The sequence below is a fragment of the Strix aluco genome, chromosome 16 (assembly GCF_031877795.1).
Source record: "Strix aluco isolate bStrAlu1 chromosome 16, bStrAlu1.hap1, whole genome shotgun sequence".
Classification (NCBI taxonomy): Eukaryota; Metazoa; Chordata; class Aves; order Strigiformes; family Strigidae; genus Strix; species Strix aluco.
The window spans coordinates 1,813,663-1,830,552 of record NC_133946.1 but is presented as its reverse complement, the minus strand read 5'-3'; the positions used below and the strand labels follow the sequence as shown (position 1 = coordinate 1,830,552).

The following is a 16,890-nucleotide window of genomic DNA, read 5'->3' as shown; positions in this document are numbered from 1 at the left end:
TGTTCTTATCTATAACTGAGCACTATAACAAAACAGTGACGAGAATCCAAGACCACGAGCTGCTTTGCTGCATGTTTTATTTTGCAGTAAAACAGTAAAGTCTCTTACTCTACAGCAATGAATTTGAGTGCACAGCATACGGCCTTAAAATGTTTACAAGTGCTACAGTTCAGATCTGGCCTCTAGCCATAAATTCAAATCCAGCTTTGAAACATCCCCAAAACTCAGGCTTGGAATTTTTTTGTCTCGTTATAAAATAGGGATCACATGCATCAAATAGATCTGGACATATTTCCAGAGGCTACTGGGGCAATTTCTGACTCAGGGCCAAATCTACCATATTCATGTTCTTTTATTCTATAATATAATAATTCTATATCAATATCAAATGTGTTGAGGGTATGAGAGTATTGAGCCAATACATATTTCCTTTCCTTCTCAAAGCAAGAGTGATTTTCTTTATTCCAAGTGGGGAGGGCAGATGTTATCACACCTTCTAGTAAAATTAATACATATCATTTAAACACATGAGACCTGACATTTCTTCTTAAGCCTGAAAGCACAGGCCACAAAAAGAAACCAAACCACAAAACTCAAAACCCTGAACTACATAGTTACAACAAAAACTGTTCTGGCCTTTTACCATTCTTCTTCTTCATGCACTTTGACGACAAGTTAGGCATATCATCTTTTGAATCCAGTACTGCAATACATTATACTACATTTACTCTGAGCACTCTGACATTATCATTATCTTCTTTTGTGCCCGACAGCAACTGCAGCTCCTATAATGCCATTATTGTAATTAAGAACAATCTGAACCATTGACAGCATTGCCTCATTTGCTCTAGAATCCCCTGTGCATTAGTGTTCTTCTAAACCAATACTTCACTATTAATAGTTTGATGCTTTAGAACTGCCTACAGTTAAAAGAAAAAAAATTATTAGGCCTCAGCCTAACTCGATGGCCAAAGAAGAAACTTGTTAAGAAAAAATAAATGGAAGGCTGTACACTGGCAAACTGTTACGCTTTTCTTTACAGACATTGAAAATGGATTCACACCCTGCCAACCTATTCAGGCCGTTACCCAGGTGAGGAAGCTTATTTTGGCTTGCTTCAAAAGGACCACCTGTACAGATACAAAAGAAAACATCTCTCTCTTCTCCCTCTAAATGTACCCAAAGTACTTCTCTGTCTAAACTGTCCCTTTCATTAATCCAGCTCACAGTTGGATAAGTAGGGCAAAGCAATTTAGACATTCTTGTCTGGGAAATTCTGACCTTAACATCCACCCTTGCTGCACATGTGCTCTCTAGGCTCCCTGTACCCCTGTCCATCTGTCTGTAAAGTATGATGCCTGCCTGTTTGCTGAGCCAGGAAGGTGGTCCACCATAGCCCTATGATCGTTTAACACCCAAGTCTTTTACTATCTGTAATTTCAGGGATACAATCAATCACGTGCTAAAGAAGTGCAGGTACAACTGGCAGGACAGCTCTTGGAAGCTAGGGCCAGGGAGCCCGCAGCCAGGCCATGACAAGCAACTTAAACTTTTCCTCTGCAGTAAATGGGAAGCTGGAGCATTAAGTTGTAACATAAAAGAAACCAGCAGTCATTACCTGCACACTATCTGAAAAGAGTGATGTTGAAGTCTACCTACTGAACATCACTGGTAACATGGAGCTTTACATATTTTTAGTAGACACAAACACAGCAAAGCACTATATGAAAATGACCAAAGAAACAGGGCTAGTGGAAAAAGCTGGTATCTCCAAAGGACAATACAGAAAAACACATATGAAAAAACTTATTTCACAACTCCCTCTCTCTATCCTGTTTCTAGCATAAACTTCACCTGAATTGTTTGCTTGTGCGCTGCTGCAGCCACCAAAGACAAGAGGCCAGCTCTAATTAGAGAACTTAAAAGTTGTCTTACTGCATACAAAGGCAGGCCAAAAAGATTCAAATACTACAGACTTCTGTACAAATACCAAAAATGTGGTGACAGATTTTTCTTCTTGTGAACACATATTCCATTAAAAAATTACGAACCCTATACTACAGAAACATTCAGAAAATTATAATGTTTAGACTACATATAGGATTTTTGATGCTCTCAAAGCTTTTGCAGTATGAAATTGCATTTTCACGTCTGGGAAATCTCTACTGGTCTGGTGATGAACAGCTGTTCCTCACTCTACCATGCCCTCCAGTCTCTGCTCAAAGCTTTTGAAGGGGATCACTGGTCACTGACAATTGTTGCACCTCCTCTCCTACCACCCTGACTAAAGTCCCTTTTTCCAAGTGGAATTTCATAGGTTTCACTATGAATAAAGGTTAATCTCACCCACTGCTATGCTAAGTGGAAATCACAGAAGCCAAAAGGACTTAACTATGACTACAACTACCAAGAATGACTCGCAGAAATATATTTCAGGTGTTTTCTTTTGCAAAAATAATTATTTAAGAAAAACAAGGTGAGGAAGATATTGTCAACCATGGTACACTATTGTGGTGCTTAACACAAACATCAATAAGAAATCAGGAAGAGAAGTGCAAAGACTAAAAGAAAAGCAGTATTGCTAACTCATGACCCATGTGCTCTCTTTAAATTTGTATTAAATCCACATACATGATAAGAACGTTTTATAGCACCACATATAATTATTTCACAGGGACTACTACAAAACTAAAAGGAAAGCAGAACGTTTGGGAGACTGTGGAGCCTTGTTATTTAACTCTGCAATTCTTTTATATTTCGAGTAAGATCATCACTTGGTTGAACAGTGGCACAGTCTAGAGCCAGGTGCAGGATTTCGGTGAACAGATGGTAGCTAATCTTCCTAATACAGCTCTGCCAATACAACTCACTCTTGACCAGTCACATCTCTGTTTTTCTTTTTTTTTCTGGCCCTTGGTTTTCTCTGGCCTGAGCACGGGTTGTCAAGGGGTAGTTGCATGGTAGGCTAAGGATTCACATAAGGCTGCTGATCTGATTTTGCTTTTGGTCCAAGACATCTTGTGTTTGTATTTCAGACCGGTCACCAAAGTGAATTAACTCACTGGCGCACTGAACACACATATGACACACCCAATCCCAAGAGGGACAAGGGTATTAAAACCAAGTAATTTTATCTATTAATAAGTATTAGCATACCAAACAGAAAATGTATGATGACACGTATAAAGAGCTAGGCTCTGACTGCCTAGTCAGTGCTCTGAGTACAGCTACACACTCAAAACAAGCACAGAAACTACTACAAGCCAGGGAAGGCACAAGGAATACACAGAGAGCAGGCTAAGCCTTCAGGCCTACCCCAGCCCTTCATTTGGAAGAGCTGCAAGTGAAAATGTGAAGCACTGCAAAATATCCTGCCTTCCAGCTCATCCTCTCTCTTGCAAAATGGCATCACGCTGCTTCCAGCACAGCACAGACTGCACTTAGTGCAGTGTTAACTGTCCTTTCAAGGGTCATCTCTTTTTTTGGTTTTGGCTGCAGTTTAGCTAAGAGAATAGCCTGTCATTAGGGATACAAGTCAACAGCACCACATATTTTAATAGGAACTGGTGTGGGGAGGACAGAAGCAGCAGATGGAAAAGCGGCAATATTTTAGGTACACCTCAACCACTTTTCTAAAGTTTCACTTCGCAAAGAACTGTGCCCCTACAACTGCTGATTTCATCTTCAGCAACAACAGCATTTGCTGAAAAAGACTGCAGAACTCTGTGGATTAAGTTAATAGGAAGCACTTGATCTCAGATACAGTCAAGTAACAAAAGAACTGGACTGTCCTTATCTTAATCTCAGTGAGAAAGGCAGAAAGTCCAGTATTAAACTATTCAGTCTGCAGGGAGGGCGTGGTTCAATGGTTGAGGAAGGCACTGAAGACAGAAAAGAAAAAGTAGGATATATCCCAGAGATTCTGTCCAAGGGAGATTCACAGAAGCACAGACCTGTACTTACAGAAGCTGCCTTTAAGCTGAGGAGTTTCAGAAGATGTAGAACCCCACAAGCAGTAATCAAACCCAGTGAGAACTTTGGTCAGAGTCTCTTGGTCTTCTCTTACCTTCAGGGCAGATTCCTTAAAAGCTAAGGGAAACATCAAGAGTTCTAAAATTTCAGATTCCCTTGACAGCATGCTCACTTTACTGAGGATGAAAATGAGAACTTCATATTTACTCTCTTCTACAGCTTCACTTGGTTATATCCACCTTCACATTGAAAACTGGACGCATGCTTTTATGAGTCTAAAATCAGGGATAGCATATTTTAAATCTGAAGATGTAAAGAAAAAATTAACATTGAAATAAAGGTACATCAGCCTAAGCTGGTCTCTAGCTGTTTTCTTTTTCTTCTTTCCATGGCTCTGTCCTGTAATTTGGAAGCACTGGAGGCTCTTCAACCACTTGTTTAATGCTGATTTTACTTCACCACTTTAATCTTTTCTACCTTTCATCTAGATAATTGCTATGCATCTAGCCAACTACAGCAGATAATGAAAAGAACTGACGGAGTATGCTGTCACCATGCCTTCATCACACCAGGCCAGTCAGAGGTACAAGCTTGGTGGGCCAGACCAGTCCACTTCCCCTCAACTGAGATCCTGAACCATCAGACACCTGAATCTTTAGATGATCTCCAGAGGTCCCTTCCAACCGTAACTGTTCAATAATTCTGCAACCCAAGCTTGTCAGTCCCTATGACAGCACGGTCCAGCTGGCAGCTTGTGGCCACCACCCCTTCCCCACAGATGGGGAACAGCTGCTGTAGCAACAAGCACTGCCAAACCACCAAGCACCCTCATCCATGTCTGCTCACCCTAAAGAGCTCAGCAGTGACCACTGCGGCCAAGGCAGTGCAAGGAGAGAGGGGGAGCAGCTGCTGCTGAAGGGAGGAGGGGAGGGGATGGACACAGCCTTATGGGCAGACATCTTCCCTCCCCCTGCCCTCCAGCCCTGTCCCTCCTCCCAGCCCAGCAGCACCTCAGAGAGCAGCTGCTTCTTGCAGCCAGACGCCTTGCTCTGCTCCTCTTCACCACTCTCCTTCCTTTAACCCATTCCATGCAAGTTTAGTCTTATCCTCTATGAAACCTATAGGCTCAGATGATGAAGAAACTGCACAAATGGGAAAAATAGAGGAAATAGAAGGCATACTTCTGTAGCAGCTGACTTGCCCACATAATCTAGGGCTGCTTTTGGAAGTCCAATGCAAACACAAGAGTTCAATGGCTCTATGTCCACATGCAGGTAGTTAGAGAACAGTTCTCTGGCTGTATGGGTCCAAACAGCAGATCAAAGCCCAGGGTCCTGGACCCTGGCAGAAATGCATTCTTAACAATACAAACAGTGAAAGGCAAACCAACAGAATTTTCTCCCTTGGTATAAGCTTCCAAATAGCCATGGATTTCATGGTAGGTATTTCATGATTTCTGAATCTGAAATGTCTATTGATGGCTTACATGATTCACATGTGGGCCACTGCAGACTTTTTTTTTTTTCCATCTAGAAGCTACCCAGACCCACTTTTAGCACCCCCTCCCTTTCAAAAATTATTTCTGGCATCCAAAACATTCTATAGCAATAAGTTTCAGAACTTAATCACCCACAGAGTAAAAAAAAAATAATAAAAATTCCATCAGGGCCCCTTTGCCTCCTCTCTGGCAGAGGAGAGGTTGGCACTGCTGTGTTTTGTGCTAATCTCAATGCTGTCAGCGCATTTTACATATCCTATATTTTACAATCCTATATGATCTAACCCCTTCACATATATTTACACATGCTAGGAGACGTTCACATAAAGCAGGCACTGATATACTCAGCTCTACCATGATAGAATACCTCTGGATAGAGACTCAATAACCTGGCAAAAATGCAGGCATCTGGGACTCACATGTTCCTACACATTTGATTGCTGTAGATGAAACACATGAACTAAACATAATTGGACAGGGCCCTACATGAATATTTGGTTAAAACAATTAATTTTTTAGAATAATTTTGGGATTATCTGTGACTTTTGAGATTCAGAAATGCATTCACAGGTAATATTTTCGTATCTTTCTCTGAAACAACCAGAGCCAGAGTCTATTAAAAAAAAAAAAAAAAAAAGTCTCAATCCAAAAACAAAAAGAAAAAGCACTACGTAAAATTCCAAATGAGATAATGAGTCCTAGCAAAACTGAAATGCCAGAAATAATGTTAAAACGCAGATTACAGGAGGGAAAAAGCCAGAAGAATATGCAAGATATACAGATAGAGCTCTAGGTTGTAAATTATTGCCTGCAGGGGCTCTTTGCACTCTTTGTGAAAGTACAGTACCTAGCATAATAGGACCTGGCCCTTGATTTAGCCACATATAAAAAATAATAGATGCTTAACAGTATCTTGCAGATAACAGCTAACAGTGCTGACTAGTTTCTGTTTATTGCAAAGAGCAGCACTTGTGGAAAGAGGAGGCAGAGGCAGGAAGGCAAGAGAGACAGACCCAAAAGCTACCAGCTATACAGCAGCTACTCCTTCACCCAAACAAACCCAGCACAGCATGGCTTGACAGATGACAAACAGCTTCAAGCATGCCGGAGCTGCCATGTACATATATGCCTGAGAGTTGCATCTGGAGGGTTATTGCCATCACAGCATAAGCAACAGTTGGGTGTTCCATCTATGCTGACAGAAGCGTTTCAGAGCAATTATCTTTCTTTCTACCAAGCAAACCCTTCAACGGTCAGAACAGAGGGGCCTCCCCAGATATCCCCTGACAATTTGGATTCAAAGGATGGAAACAAAACCCCAATGCTCTCTCCCCCCTTGAGTAGTTTCTCTTCCTTTCATACACTGTAGACGGGCTCAGAAGGCTCACAGCAATGAAATGACAAATGAAGCAGGTGAGTCCTTCCTCTATTTTTCTTTTTACTTTCCACGTTCCTTCCACTTAACAGAAATATTTTATCTACTTAAGAGAACTTGCTCCAAGGCAGTAATTATTTCAATGGTGGTACTAACAGGTTTTGTCCGATATCAGCTATGCAGCTGTCTAGGATGCGCCTGTGGCGATACACCAGGGACACGGGGATGTGTAACACAGTATAGAAGGGAAACATTGTAAGCACATTCAGTTGCTATGCTCTAGGGTTGGAGGTAAAGCACATTATGCCAGACATCAAAAACAGCTGCTCAGCTATTCTGATGGCACATGAAGGCCTAGGGTCTGTGTACTGATATGCTGCAGTAAAAGATAGAAATTCAAAAGTACTGATATAAAAATGACGATAAAGCCTTCCCCATGCCATTTCCTTTTCACTGAAAACCCTATATGCCATCTTCAAAGCACAATTAGCATTTGGTGGCCCATTTTCATTGTTTGCACTACATATTAGCAAATACAATGGTAAGACATATATCAGTTCTTTCAGCTTCATTTGCATGTTAAATAGAGCATCAGGTGAGAGCAGTACAAAAAGCCTGCAAAGCATTTAAGCCAGTCTCTCACATGAGAAACAGACAAGCAAAACAAAAGTCTACTGACATGAAAAAAAGTCCTTTGCTCCAGCAGTGCATTACCCTACTCAAAAAGAAGTTGCAGAAAAAGGTCCAAAGAAAATAATTCAAATATGTCAATTAAAATTCAGCAGAACACTACTTGTATACCAAAAAATACACTTATTTCATAGTAAAATGCCCATAGCCAGACCAAGGCGTGATCTCTCTGTCAGTGAGTCAAGGCAAGGCATTTGAGTCATGGATTCCAAAAAGACAAAAATTTTAACCTGCAAAGCTCTCATCACCCTACACTTATTCTTAATTTATATTTTTAATTTGTTCTAATTTCATACTATTCTATGAAATGTATGATGGCAACAAAGTAAAGATGAAGAATATTTTAGACTGTTAACATACTCTTCCCTTAGGCATACAGAGAATATGGTCTGCCATTACCTCACATACCAAAATTAAATCAAAACAAGCATACAAAAGAAAAAGAAAAAATATCATAAGTGGAAGCTAGAAGAAAATTCATTCCTTCTCCTGCCCATCAACACCAAATAAACTAGGCAGAAGAGCAGTCAAATTACTGAAATTGATGTCGTATCAATTGGAAAACTGACAGAGCCTGTACAATGAGCAGTAATTGCTCTCTACCAAATTCATGGGTCCAAGCTGTCTGTTTCCCATCTGCTCCTATGCAATTTAAGCAATTCTGAACTTTGCTCTCCGTTCCCAAATGTGTCACAGATTTATTAGCACGTCAGAAGCCAATTCTTAAGATTCTCCACTGAGGTAAGCTATTAAGAGGAGTGAAATTTCTGTGTCTATAATTGCCAGGCCAGGAAAATTCAAGGAGGACAATCACACATGACCTTACTGAACCCACCATGAAAAATTCATAAGATAACACAACACACACTCCCTGCATCTAAAAAAAGAGGTCATTCTGTTCTCTCCTTGCACTTGTAAGAAGATATGTAGACTACTATAGTAGACATTGCAGTAGTCTGCAGACAATGCAGACTACTATAAGGAGCTTACAAAAAATTTTAATTTATGTTTGGTTTTTGCTAATACAATAAGCTCCACCATGCCTCTTAACTCCTGATAGATAAGGACTGGAATCTTCCTATAGTATATATGGGGTGGCTCAGTCTTTGAATGGTTTTCAGGAGTAAAATGGATGGAATCTTACTATAAACTGCAAATAATTTTTGCATATGACAATTCAGTTGTAAACAGGTCATCAAATATTCCAGTATTATATCACCATTTTCTCAATATCACAAGATAAAAAGCTAATTATAGTTAATTCCAAACATATTTAATCATTTGTAATTTTTGTTACCTTAACAGAATTTATACGCTATTTAAAGATGCAGCTGCTCACGCTCTCACAGGAAAGACTAAAGTACAATGTTCTCATCCTTAAATTACACCAATGGTGATGAGATACCATAAATGAAAACCAGGCTAAGACACTATGTTGACAGATGACAACTTAAGCAAATTTGAGCTCCAAATTTCAGATTTTATGAAATATTCTCTAATATTTAATGACAATGTATTTTCTAGATTAACATATGTCTTAAGGTATGACTAATCCCTGTTTACATCACGTGTGGTATTTCAAGTAACAGTATCTTGCGTTACTCTCTCTGTTTTGGTCAACAACTTGTACTGTGATATGAGAGAATTCATTTCACTTGTCTAGACCATTCTCATCTCTAACATGGGTGGAATACTTACCACTGCGAAGAACTTCAAAGTTCATGAGGAAAGGTTTGCTATATATTTATATATATAAATTAATGTTATTACAGAAAATCCATTTTATAGTGTATTATAAACTACTTTTACTACATCTAAAACTACATAGACTTTATTCTCTTTATACATAATCTTCATTGCTCTTCACCATAATGTCACTTCAATGGATTTTCATTTGGTGGAGTATTTTGGCATTGGGTCTATTGTTGCAATATATAAAAATACCATTTTGACAATGATCAAAATACCTATTGATAGCATAAATACAAACCCCATATATGTGTAATCATATACCATCTACAACAGTTAGCTACATATATAACACAGACAGTACTAAAATGTAATTAGTGTACTCCCTACAAGAGATAAAACATTTTTGCATTTAAAAACACCAATTCTTAGCCCTTGTGGTAAAATACAGAAGTAAATCAGTAAGTTTCTGTCCTCTGTATAACAGCAGAACTTACACCAACTGAAAGACAGGGAAATTTTCAGTTGCCCCTTATTTCTCACAAATGTAGCAAGTCCCACTGACTTTCTTGATCTATCGCTAAGCTCTAAGACCTGGGTATGCTCCCAAGTTTTTGATTCCAGATGTGTACCCTGAGCATGGTCTGGCTTATAACAGAGGGGCATGTAGCAGAGGAACAAAACAGAGGTGTGTATGCAGCAGCCCCCTGGTAGCCCCTGAGAGTGCACATCTGGAAAAAAACCATAATAGGTCTAGCCAGGTCTATAACCCAGCTGATCAGAAGACTGGGATGACAGAGGCATCTTCTGCATGGTCTACATTCAGCTAAAAGAATACTTGTTCTGCTGCCCATACATTAAAGAGAACAATAAATTGAGATGGACAGAATTGTTGCCTTATGAAGAAATATTGACATAGGTGAAATCCAGAATGTGGATTTACTCTACTGGAATATCAAAATCACAAAGTACAAGACTAAGTAGGTAAAAGGGGAAATGAATACCCTATACAGAAAAAAACACAGCGTTATTTCTGAAGAGTTACTAACAGTTCATTGTATTTAGAGACCTTACATGATTAGAGATCAACATTCACAACAAAATGGGGTAGATATCTATATCAGACTAGCTAACTGCATTAGAGAATAGATCCTGATGTTCTACAAAAAATATGAAGAAAAACTAAAGGTGCCATCTAAGAGTACTTCATGCTAGTTTACAAAAGTAGAAGGTCTAAACATGGCTAGTACAAAAAACATTTTTTTCAATGCCTATGAGTTATATTTGAACACTTTCTAATATATTATGTGTGTTAACAGTTGAATAACTATGTGCTCTCCTGTGACCAAGACCTATCTCTATAGGAAACCTGCCACTAGATAGGTCAATTAAAGCAGGAAAAAAATCAAAGAACAGAGCCTAAACAAACAAGCAATCTGACTTCCTATATGAAGTTCCTAGTGAGACTTCAAATACACCTGGAGCCCTAGAAGCTGTGGCAGCACAACTTAAGATAGAATCCATGTGTGACACAGCCTGCGAAAAACAAGATGACTCACTAATAGTTTGCAAACCCATATTTTATTTCTAGTGGAGGAAAGACTGGGAAGGATGAAAGGACAGGCTTCACAGTAAGGATTTACCAGCTTTGAAGTCATCTGAATCTGCTAAAAACAAACAAACAAACAAGGAAGGAAGGAAGATGGCGTACTATCAATCTCACCCCTATATATGCTTCCACTAAAGAAATGTGACATATACATGCAGAAGTAAGAAGGATGTTAAGGTGAATTTAATAAAAGACTTTTTCTTCCATCAGAAAATAACAAACTCCTCACAAAATTGAAAAAAAAAAAAATTCTCCAAACCACTGTTATGTTTAAATAGACTTTAGAAAATTGGGAAACACAAAGGACAAGGACAACACTAATGTTGTTCCAAAATCTCAAAAGGGAAAATATCAACATGATGAGATAATGAAATGGCAGGTGCAGGTTTCAGTCAATAAATTTAATACAAAAAAAAAAATTATTTCACAGAACACATCTTTTTGTAGGATTATAAGATTGTGGATAAAAGTAACTGCTGCCTCTAACAGTTTGCTGGAGATTTGTGACTTAACAATATCTGTCACTGAGAAAAATAGTATTGTTGAATACTAATAATAATGGACATACTAAATCTACTATAAATAGGCTAAATTAAAGATCTCTAAACATACCTACAATATAGACTCATCACAGAAAACTGTTGCTAGTTCAATGCTGCTAATATTCACGAATACCCTAACAGAATAATATAACAAAGTGGGTAACTAAGAAAGCTTGCCATTATTTACTATTCCATCAACTTCTGGACCATCTGCAATGACCAGAAAAAGCCAAATAGTGTGAGCACAATCGTGCAACATGCGTTTTAATTAAAAAGCAAGACCATGCATCTCAGAAAGATGACGTGATAGTTACAGAATGAGCGGCTGTACTCGCCAAAGTTGTATCATCGTTGTCCGCAGCACTGGTGCTACTCTGAAATACTTTTTTGTAGTATTTGTAGTAACTTTGTGCCTGGTTTCATTATGCGTGTATACATCAGAAGCAAGGGTCTGCAAGGGTCAGAGCATAATGCCCTTCTTCACACTTACAAGCAATGATGTTGCTTGAAAAACTATTTTGAAGGGACCATTACTTTGGCTCTATTTGCATTGTATTTAAATTAACATCAGCTGTGAAAATGATGGGTGAGTGAGGTTAAATTCCAATTCCCTGTCTCATGGGATTTTAAATAGGCAAACTCAGTAGGGGGTGGATATTAGTTCACATGTATGGACAAAGAACCAGACACTATATGCTCTGTGTTCTTCAAAGGTCCACTAAAGGTCATGAGGCAAAGGTTTTTTGCTTAGTACAAGAATAATCACGTTTTAAGCCTCTGGTGAACGATTACTATTCTAAACATTAAATCAGTGGCGTGCATTACACTGGTTTCTCAGATCAATGCGTACTGACCATGCTGTACACCAATATAAAGCACCCCGTTACGCGTCAAGGAGGATCTGAGCATCAAGTTTTGGGGTTTCTGCGCCCCAAGTCCGAAGGCGAGCCCTCCTGAGGGGCCGCGCTGCGCCCGCCGCCGGGACGAGCCTCGGGCCCTGGCGGGCGCTGGGCCCTCAGGCCGCCGCGGCCCTCACCCCCTGCGGGCACCGCGCCCTTCTCCGGCCCGGGCACCCCCGGCCGCCCTGCCCCGCCCGGCTCTGACCCCCCCCCCCCCCGCGGTACGAGCTCGGCGTTGCCCCCATGCGGGGGGGACCGCTGACCCCGGCCGAGCTCCGCGGCTGCGGCTGCCCCCCCCACCCCGGCCCGGCCCGCGGGGCTACGGGCCCGCCTCGGCCGCAGCGCCCAGCCCGCCCCGGCGCGGGGGCCCCGTTCGCGGCGGGGGGGGGGGCGGTCGGGGTGTCTCCGGGCCGGCGCTCCCGCGCTCCCCCCGCCCTTAGGCGCCGGCAGCGGGGAGAACCGCCGCGGCCCCCGCCCGGTCCCGGCGAAGCCGCGGGGACACGGCGGCGCGCTCCTCCCTCGCTGCTCGCCTGCCCACCCCACCCCGCGCGTCCTTCCCCAGTCAGCCCCTTCCTCCCGCTCCCCAGAGCCTTTTCCTCTCCCCCTGTCTCCTCCTCCTCCTCCTCCTCCTCCCCCCCCCACATTTTAAGGTAACTCCCAGGAAACGTGCAAACCTGTAATTTTTACCTTCTTTGGCTTTTTTCCTCCTCGCCAGCGTGCCGCCGAGCTTGCCCAGGAAGGAGTCATCTTTCTTTCTGGACGGGGGCGATTTAGGGGTGGGGGACTTGGGGGAAGAAGGGGACTTCTGAGGGGAGGTTGCCATGATGGCCCAGCCGCTGGCGGCGCTCGGGGATGGAGGAGCCGGGTCCGAGGCCCCGATGCCGTGGGAGGCTGCTCCCGGCTCTGAACGGAAGCGGAATTATTTCAAGCATTTGAGGCAGCTCCTGCTCCGCTCTCCCGGCTCTCCCGCTCCTTCCCTCCCTCCCGCCCGCCCTCGCGCCCGCCGGGGAGGGCCCGCTCCCCTCGCGCGGCTCCCGCCGCCGGCCGCCCCTCCCTGCCCCTCTCCGGGGCTTCGGCCGCGGGCCCAGGGTCCTCGTTTTTCCCTGCCCGCGGGGTCTGGTCCCGCACGCTCGGGAGAAGGTGTTTCACACAGCCGGGAAGGAGCCGGGCGGGGCCTGCGGGAGGGCTGCAGCCCCGGGGGCGCGGAGCCCGCGCTCCCCTCACGGCTGAGGGACCCGCCGCTGCACACCCGGAGGCACGCGCCAGGGCCTCGCGCCGTGGCCCATCCACCGCCGCGGCCTCGCGGCGCAGCCGGCCCTGGCGCGGGCGGGCGCGTCAAACGCACCGCCATGGGGGACACCGGCACCGCAGCGCGGCTTAACAGCGGTGCCGAAACTTAAGCGCAGGTATAGACAGGCGGGACTAGGGCGCAGGCAGCTCAGTCCACCCGTAACTACTCGCCAGTGAAGGATGGGGAAGGATTGCAGCTGCAGGCAGATGTCCCTACACCCTGTGGTCAGCACCGACAGAAAAGAACTAACAAAATAGTGAAGTAGTTCTGTGCGAGTTAAAGTTCAAGCTTACTAGTTACATTTCAGTCCTGAGCGCATTTCGCAAAGCAGCTCTCCTGCCTGTGCATTTCAGCTCCAGCTGTGCTCAGAGGCGGTGGGCATCGTCATATCCACTTCTACAAAAGAAACCAATGATTGTAGTTAGACCAGTATAAAAGCCAGTGGGGAAAAAAGGTGACTGAGCATGATGGATTGCCTATACCAACTCTGCTTTGATTTGCAGATGAGTAGCTTAAGAGAGAAGTATCTTTAAAACTGATAATTTGCTGTGACTGGTTCAGGAGGCACCCAGGACTGGAACAGCATTAATGTCATCTGGATGCACTACTTTCACTTACCACTTAATCACCCGATTAACAATTCAGGCAAAAAGCCACACACACTTCATGCAAATATCTAGCTATCCATTAGATATAATAAGTGAAATGAAATTACCATGAGGATATTTCTAAATCAGCTAATAATTGTTGTGTTTTTACAAGCCAGTAACATTGGTTAGCCTGATGGGAGGTAGACATCAATGCGTATCTGTTGCATGTAGTTAGTATATGCCCTGGAGAAAAACTTTATTCATCCATACTGCCATCAGTTAAAAGCAGGAACGAGCCCAAGCTGTTAGCACAATCTCTCCTTTCCTTACATTTGCTCTCTGACCCATAGCACGGATTGTGTCTAGGGACTGTTGTCTACAGAGCAGTCCAAATTTCACACATTACTCTCTTTTACAGAAGTGCTACTCACACAGTGTACAGATTAGGAGATGGACAGCTTTGAATAATTTTTAAGAACATAATAAAAGACTGTTTCAAAAGAAGAGAAACAAACATGTCAAGCCTTTTTTTATATGCATGTGAATCTGTGGCATTTACAAACAGAGCAATGACCCAATTAAATCTCCATTTGCACCCAACCTACTATAGATAGACATCAATATAGAATTTTGTGGGCACAGGAGAAGAGACAGCATTTTGGTAAGCACAAGTTTGCTTGCCTTTGTACCACTACATTTGTGTTAAAGGCAGAAAGAACAAGCGAGATACCTAATGAACAGTAACGGGTGCTGGGTTGTGCCGTATGGGAAAGTCAGAATTCAACATGCCAAGTCTCACACAAAATAGCTGAAAAGACCTAGCATCTTTCTTTCCTATTTGACTACACTCAGTATATGTAAATTAATGACAAATGCAATACTACTTATTTAATAGACTCATGAGCTATGGGTGTTTCAAATCACAAGGAGAAAAGAAATTGTAAATTAAAATTAATGTGTTTAAAATCAACTTTATCAGATCTGGAAACAAATACTGTGTGCTTTATTAATGCTAAAGCAGACAGACAGACTTAAGTTTACTGGTTGGTTTTTTTATGGGTTTCTTTCAGAATTTATTTGCAGTTCTTTGAGTATAACATATTGCTGTGTTTTTCCACTTACATCGTCTCTCTTTGAGGATTGTTACAACATTTTTTTTTTCCCCTGTATCTTAAATTTAGAACTACATATGCTACTTTTTTTTTCTTTTGATCTGGGAATATATATGAACATATGACCTTAAATTAGTATTGCATTCAGCACAAAAGGCCTTATAGGTATGCATAAGGTCTAAGTTATGAAAGATACAGGAATATTGTTTTTAAATGCCTAGCTCTTATTCATACAGTATTTTAACCACAAATAAAAGCTGCAGTAATAGAAATTCAGTGGGGATTTTTGTTTGGCTAGGTTTTTGCTCTGCTTTATATTCGATAATTGAATACTTTCACGATCGTGCTCATGATCCCACGCACAGGACACAGTAGTCAGCAAGCTGCCGTTCACTGCATCTGGCATATAGAAGTCTGGAGCAGACCACAAGGGCTCTCACCGTGCTCCCTGTCAGCGCCTTGTTCTTGCAGATGAGCCAACCAGTAGCTCAAATTAATTGCATCCTGATCACATATATACTTTTGCCAGGCAATAAAAGCAAGATAAATCCACATACTTCAAATAATTCTTATTCACCTGCACATCTGTCCATGCGCACCTGGTTTTTATTTCTTTTACTATGCGACTCAGAATGATCAGAAACTAAGTCTTACTTTGCAAATGAGGCAGAAGAGGCAGGGTACCTAACATACCAACCATGAGATAGGCTACTAAGAAAGAGCACTGCAGCAGCCAAGCTCTAAAGGCTGTGCAATAAATTATTAATTTGTCTTGGAGTTTTCTCCTAACATTTTTCTCCTAGGTGTACCTCTGTTCTAGCCTTTTGACTTTTTGGTCATTTAAAGAATTGAAATGGAATTTTCAAAAATGCTCTAACGACCTACTGCTATTGCTGTGATTGCCTACAGTAACACCCTTCACTGACTTCAGGAAGAACAGAACTAGACCAAAGGGAAAAGACATGACAGTAGAAGAAAGACCTCAGTTCAAATATGCCAAAAATTACCTTGACCTCTCAAGAGAAGCAGCCGTCCATCTGTCCTCTGAAGAGGAGAGAACTATCCATCAGTTCAGAGTCATTGAGCAGGGAACGAGGATACAGGCACTAACATAAGCCCAGATCTTGCTTATCCACTTCTCTCATATTGAGCAGCACCTTGTCTTGCTCTGTAAGGCTCTCCCACTGGTAGAAAGCAACAAAACGAGATGACCTAATAGAAGTAAGGTTAGTGGAATTTGAAAATTGGCAATTAAGGTTCTGATCACCAATTCTTAGTTATCCATTCAGTGACGCTTTTCCAAGTCTTCAAGGAGCTGATATAATTCCTATATCATGCCTAAGGAAGATAGGTGGTGAATTCCTATGTAAGAATGTGAGGAAGTTTTTGATCTCATGGAATTTGCAGCCTCTTGTGTTAAAGGTAGAGTTGAATGCCCTCTAACCTCAGGGTGTCATTATTGCTAAACAATAAAATGAATCTGTGAACTGCAAGATGGTGTGACTTACTTACCAGTATATTAATTAAGAAATATAATTTCTTACCTATAGATCTTTCCTAGAGACACATTATTACACTGTAGATATTGGTGGAGAGAAATTACTATGGAAATGATTCAGGGAC

At 42.0% G+C, this 16,890-nt stretch overlaps 1 protein-coding gene across 2 annotated transcripts in view; it reads right to left on the bottom strand.

The window, feature by feature from the left end:
- PARVA (parvin alpha) overlaps positions 1-13,169 on the bottom strand; it is a 68,484-nt gene extending 55,315 nt beyond the window's left edge. For both annotated transcript variants that reach the window (XR_012625392.1, XM_074842035.1), the window contains exon 1: positions 12,962-13,169. Coding sequence is in view for 1 of the 2 variants with exons in the window: in XM_074842035.1 (XP_074698136.1) it covers positions 12,962-13,097 (136 nt within the window). In the remaining variant the exon portion in view is untranslated. The remainder of the gene's footprint in view (positions 1-12,961) is intronic.
- Between the last annotated feature and the right edge of the window lie 3,721 nt (positions 13,170-16,890).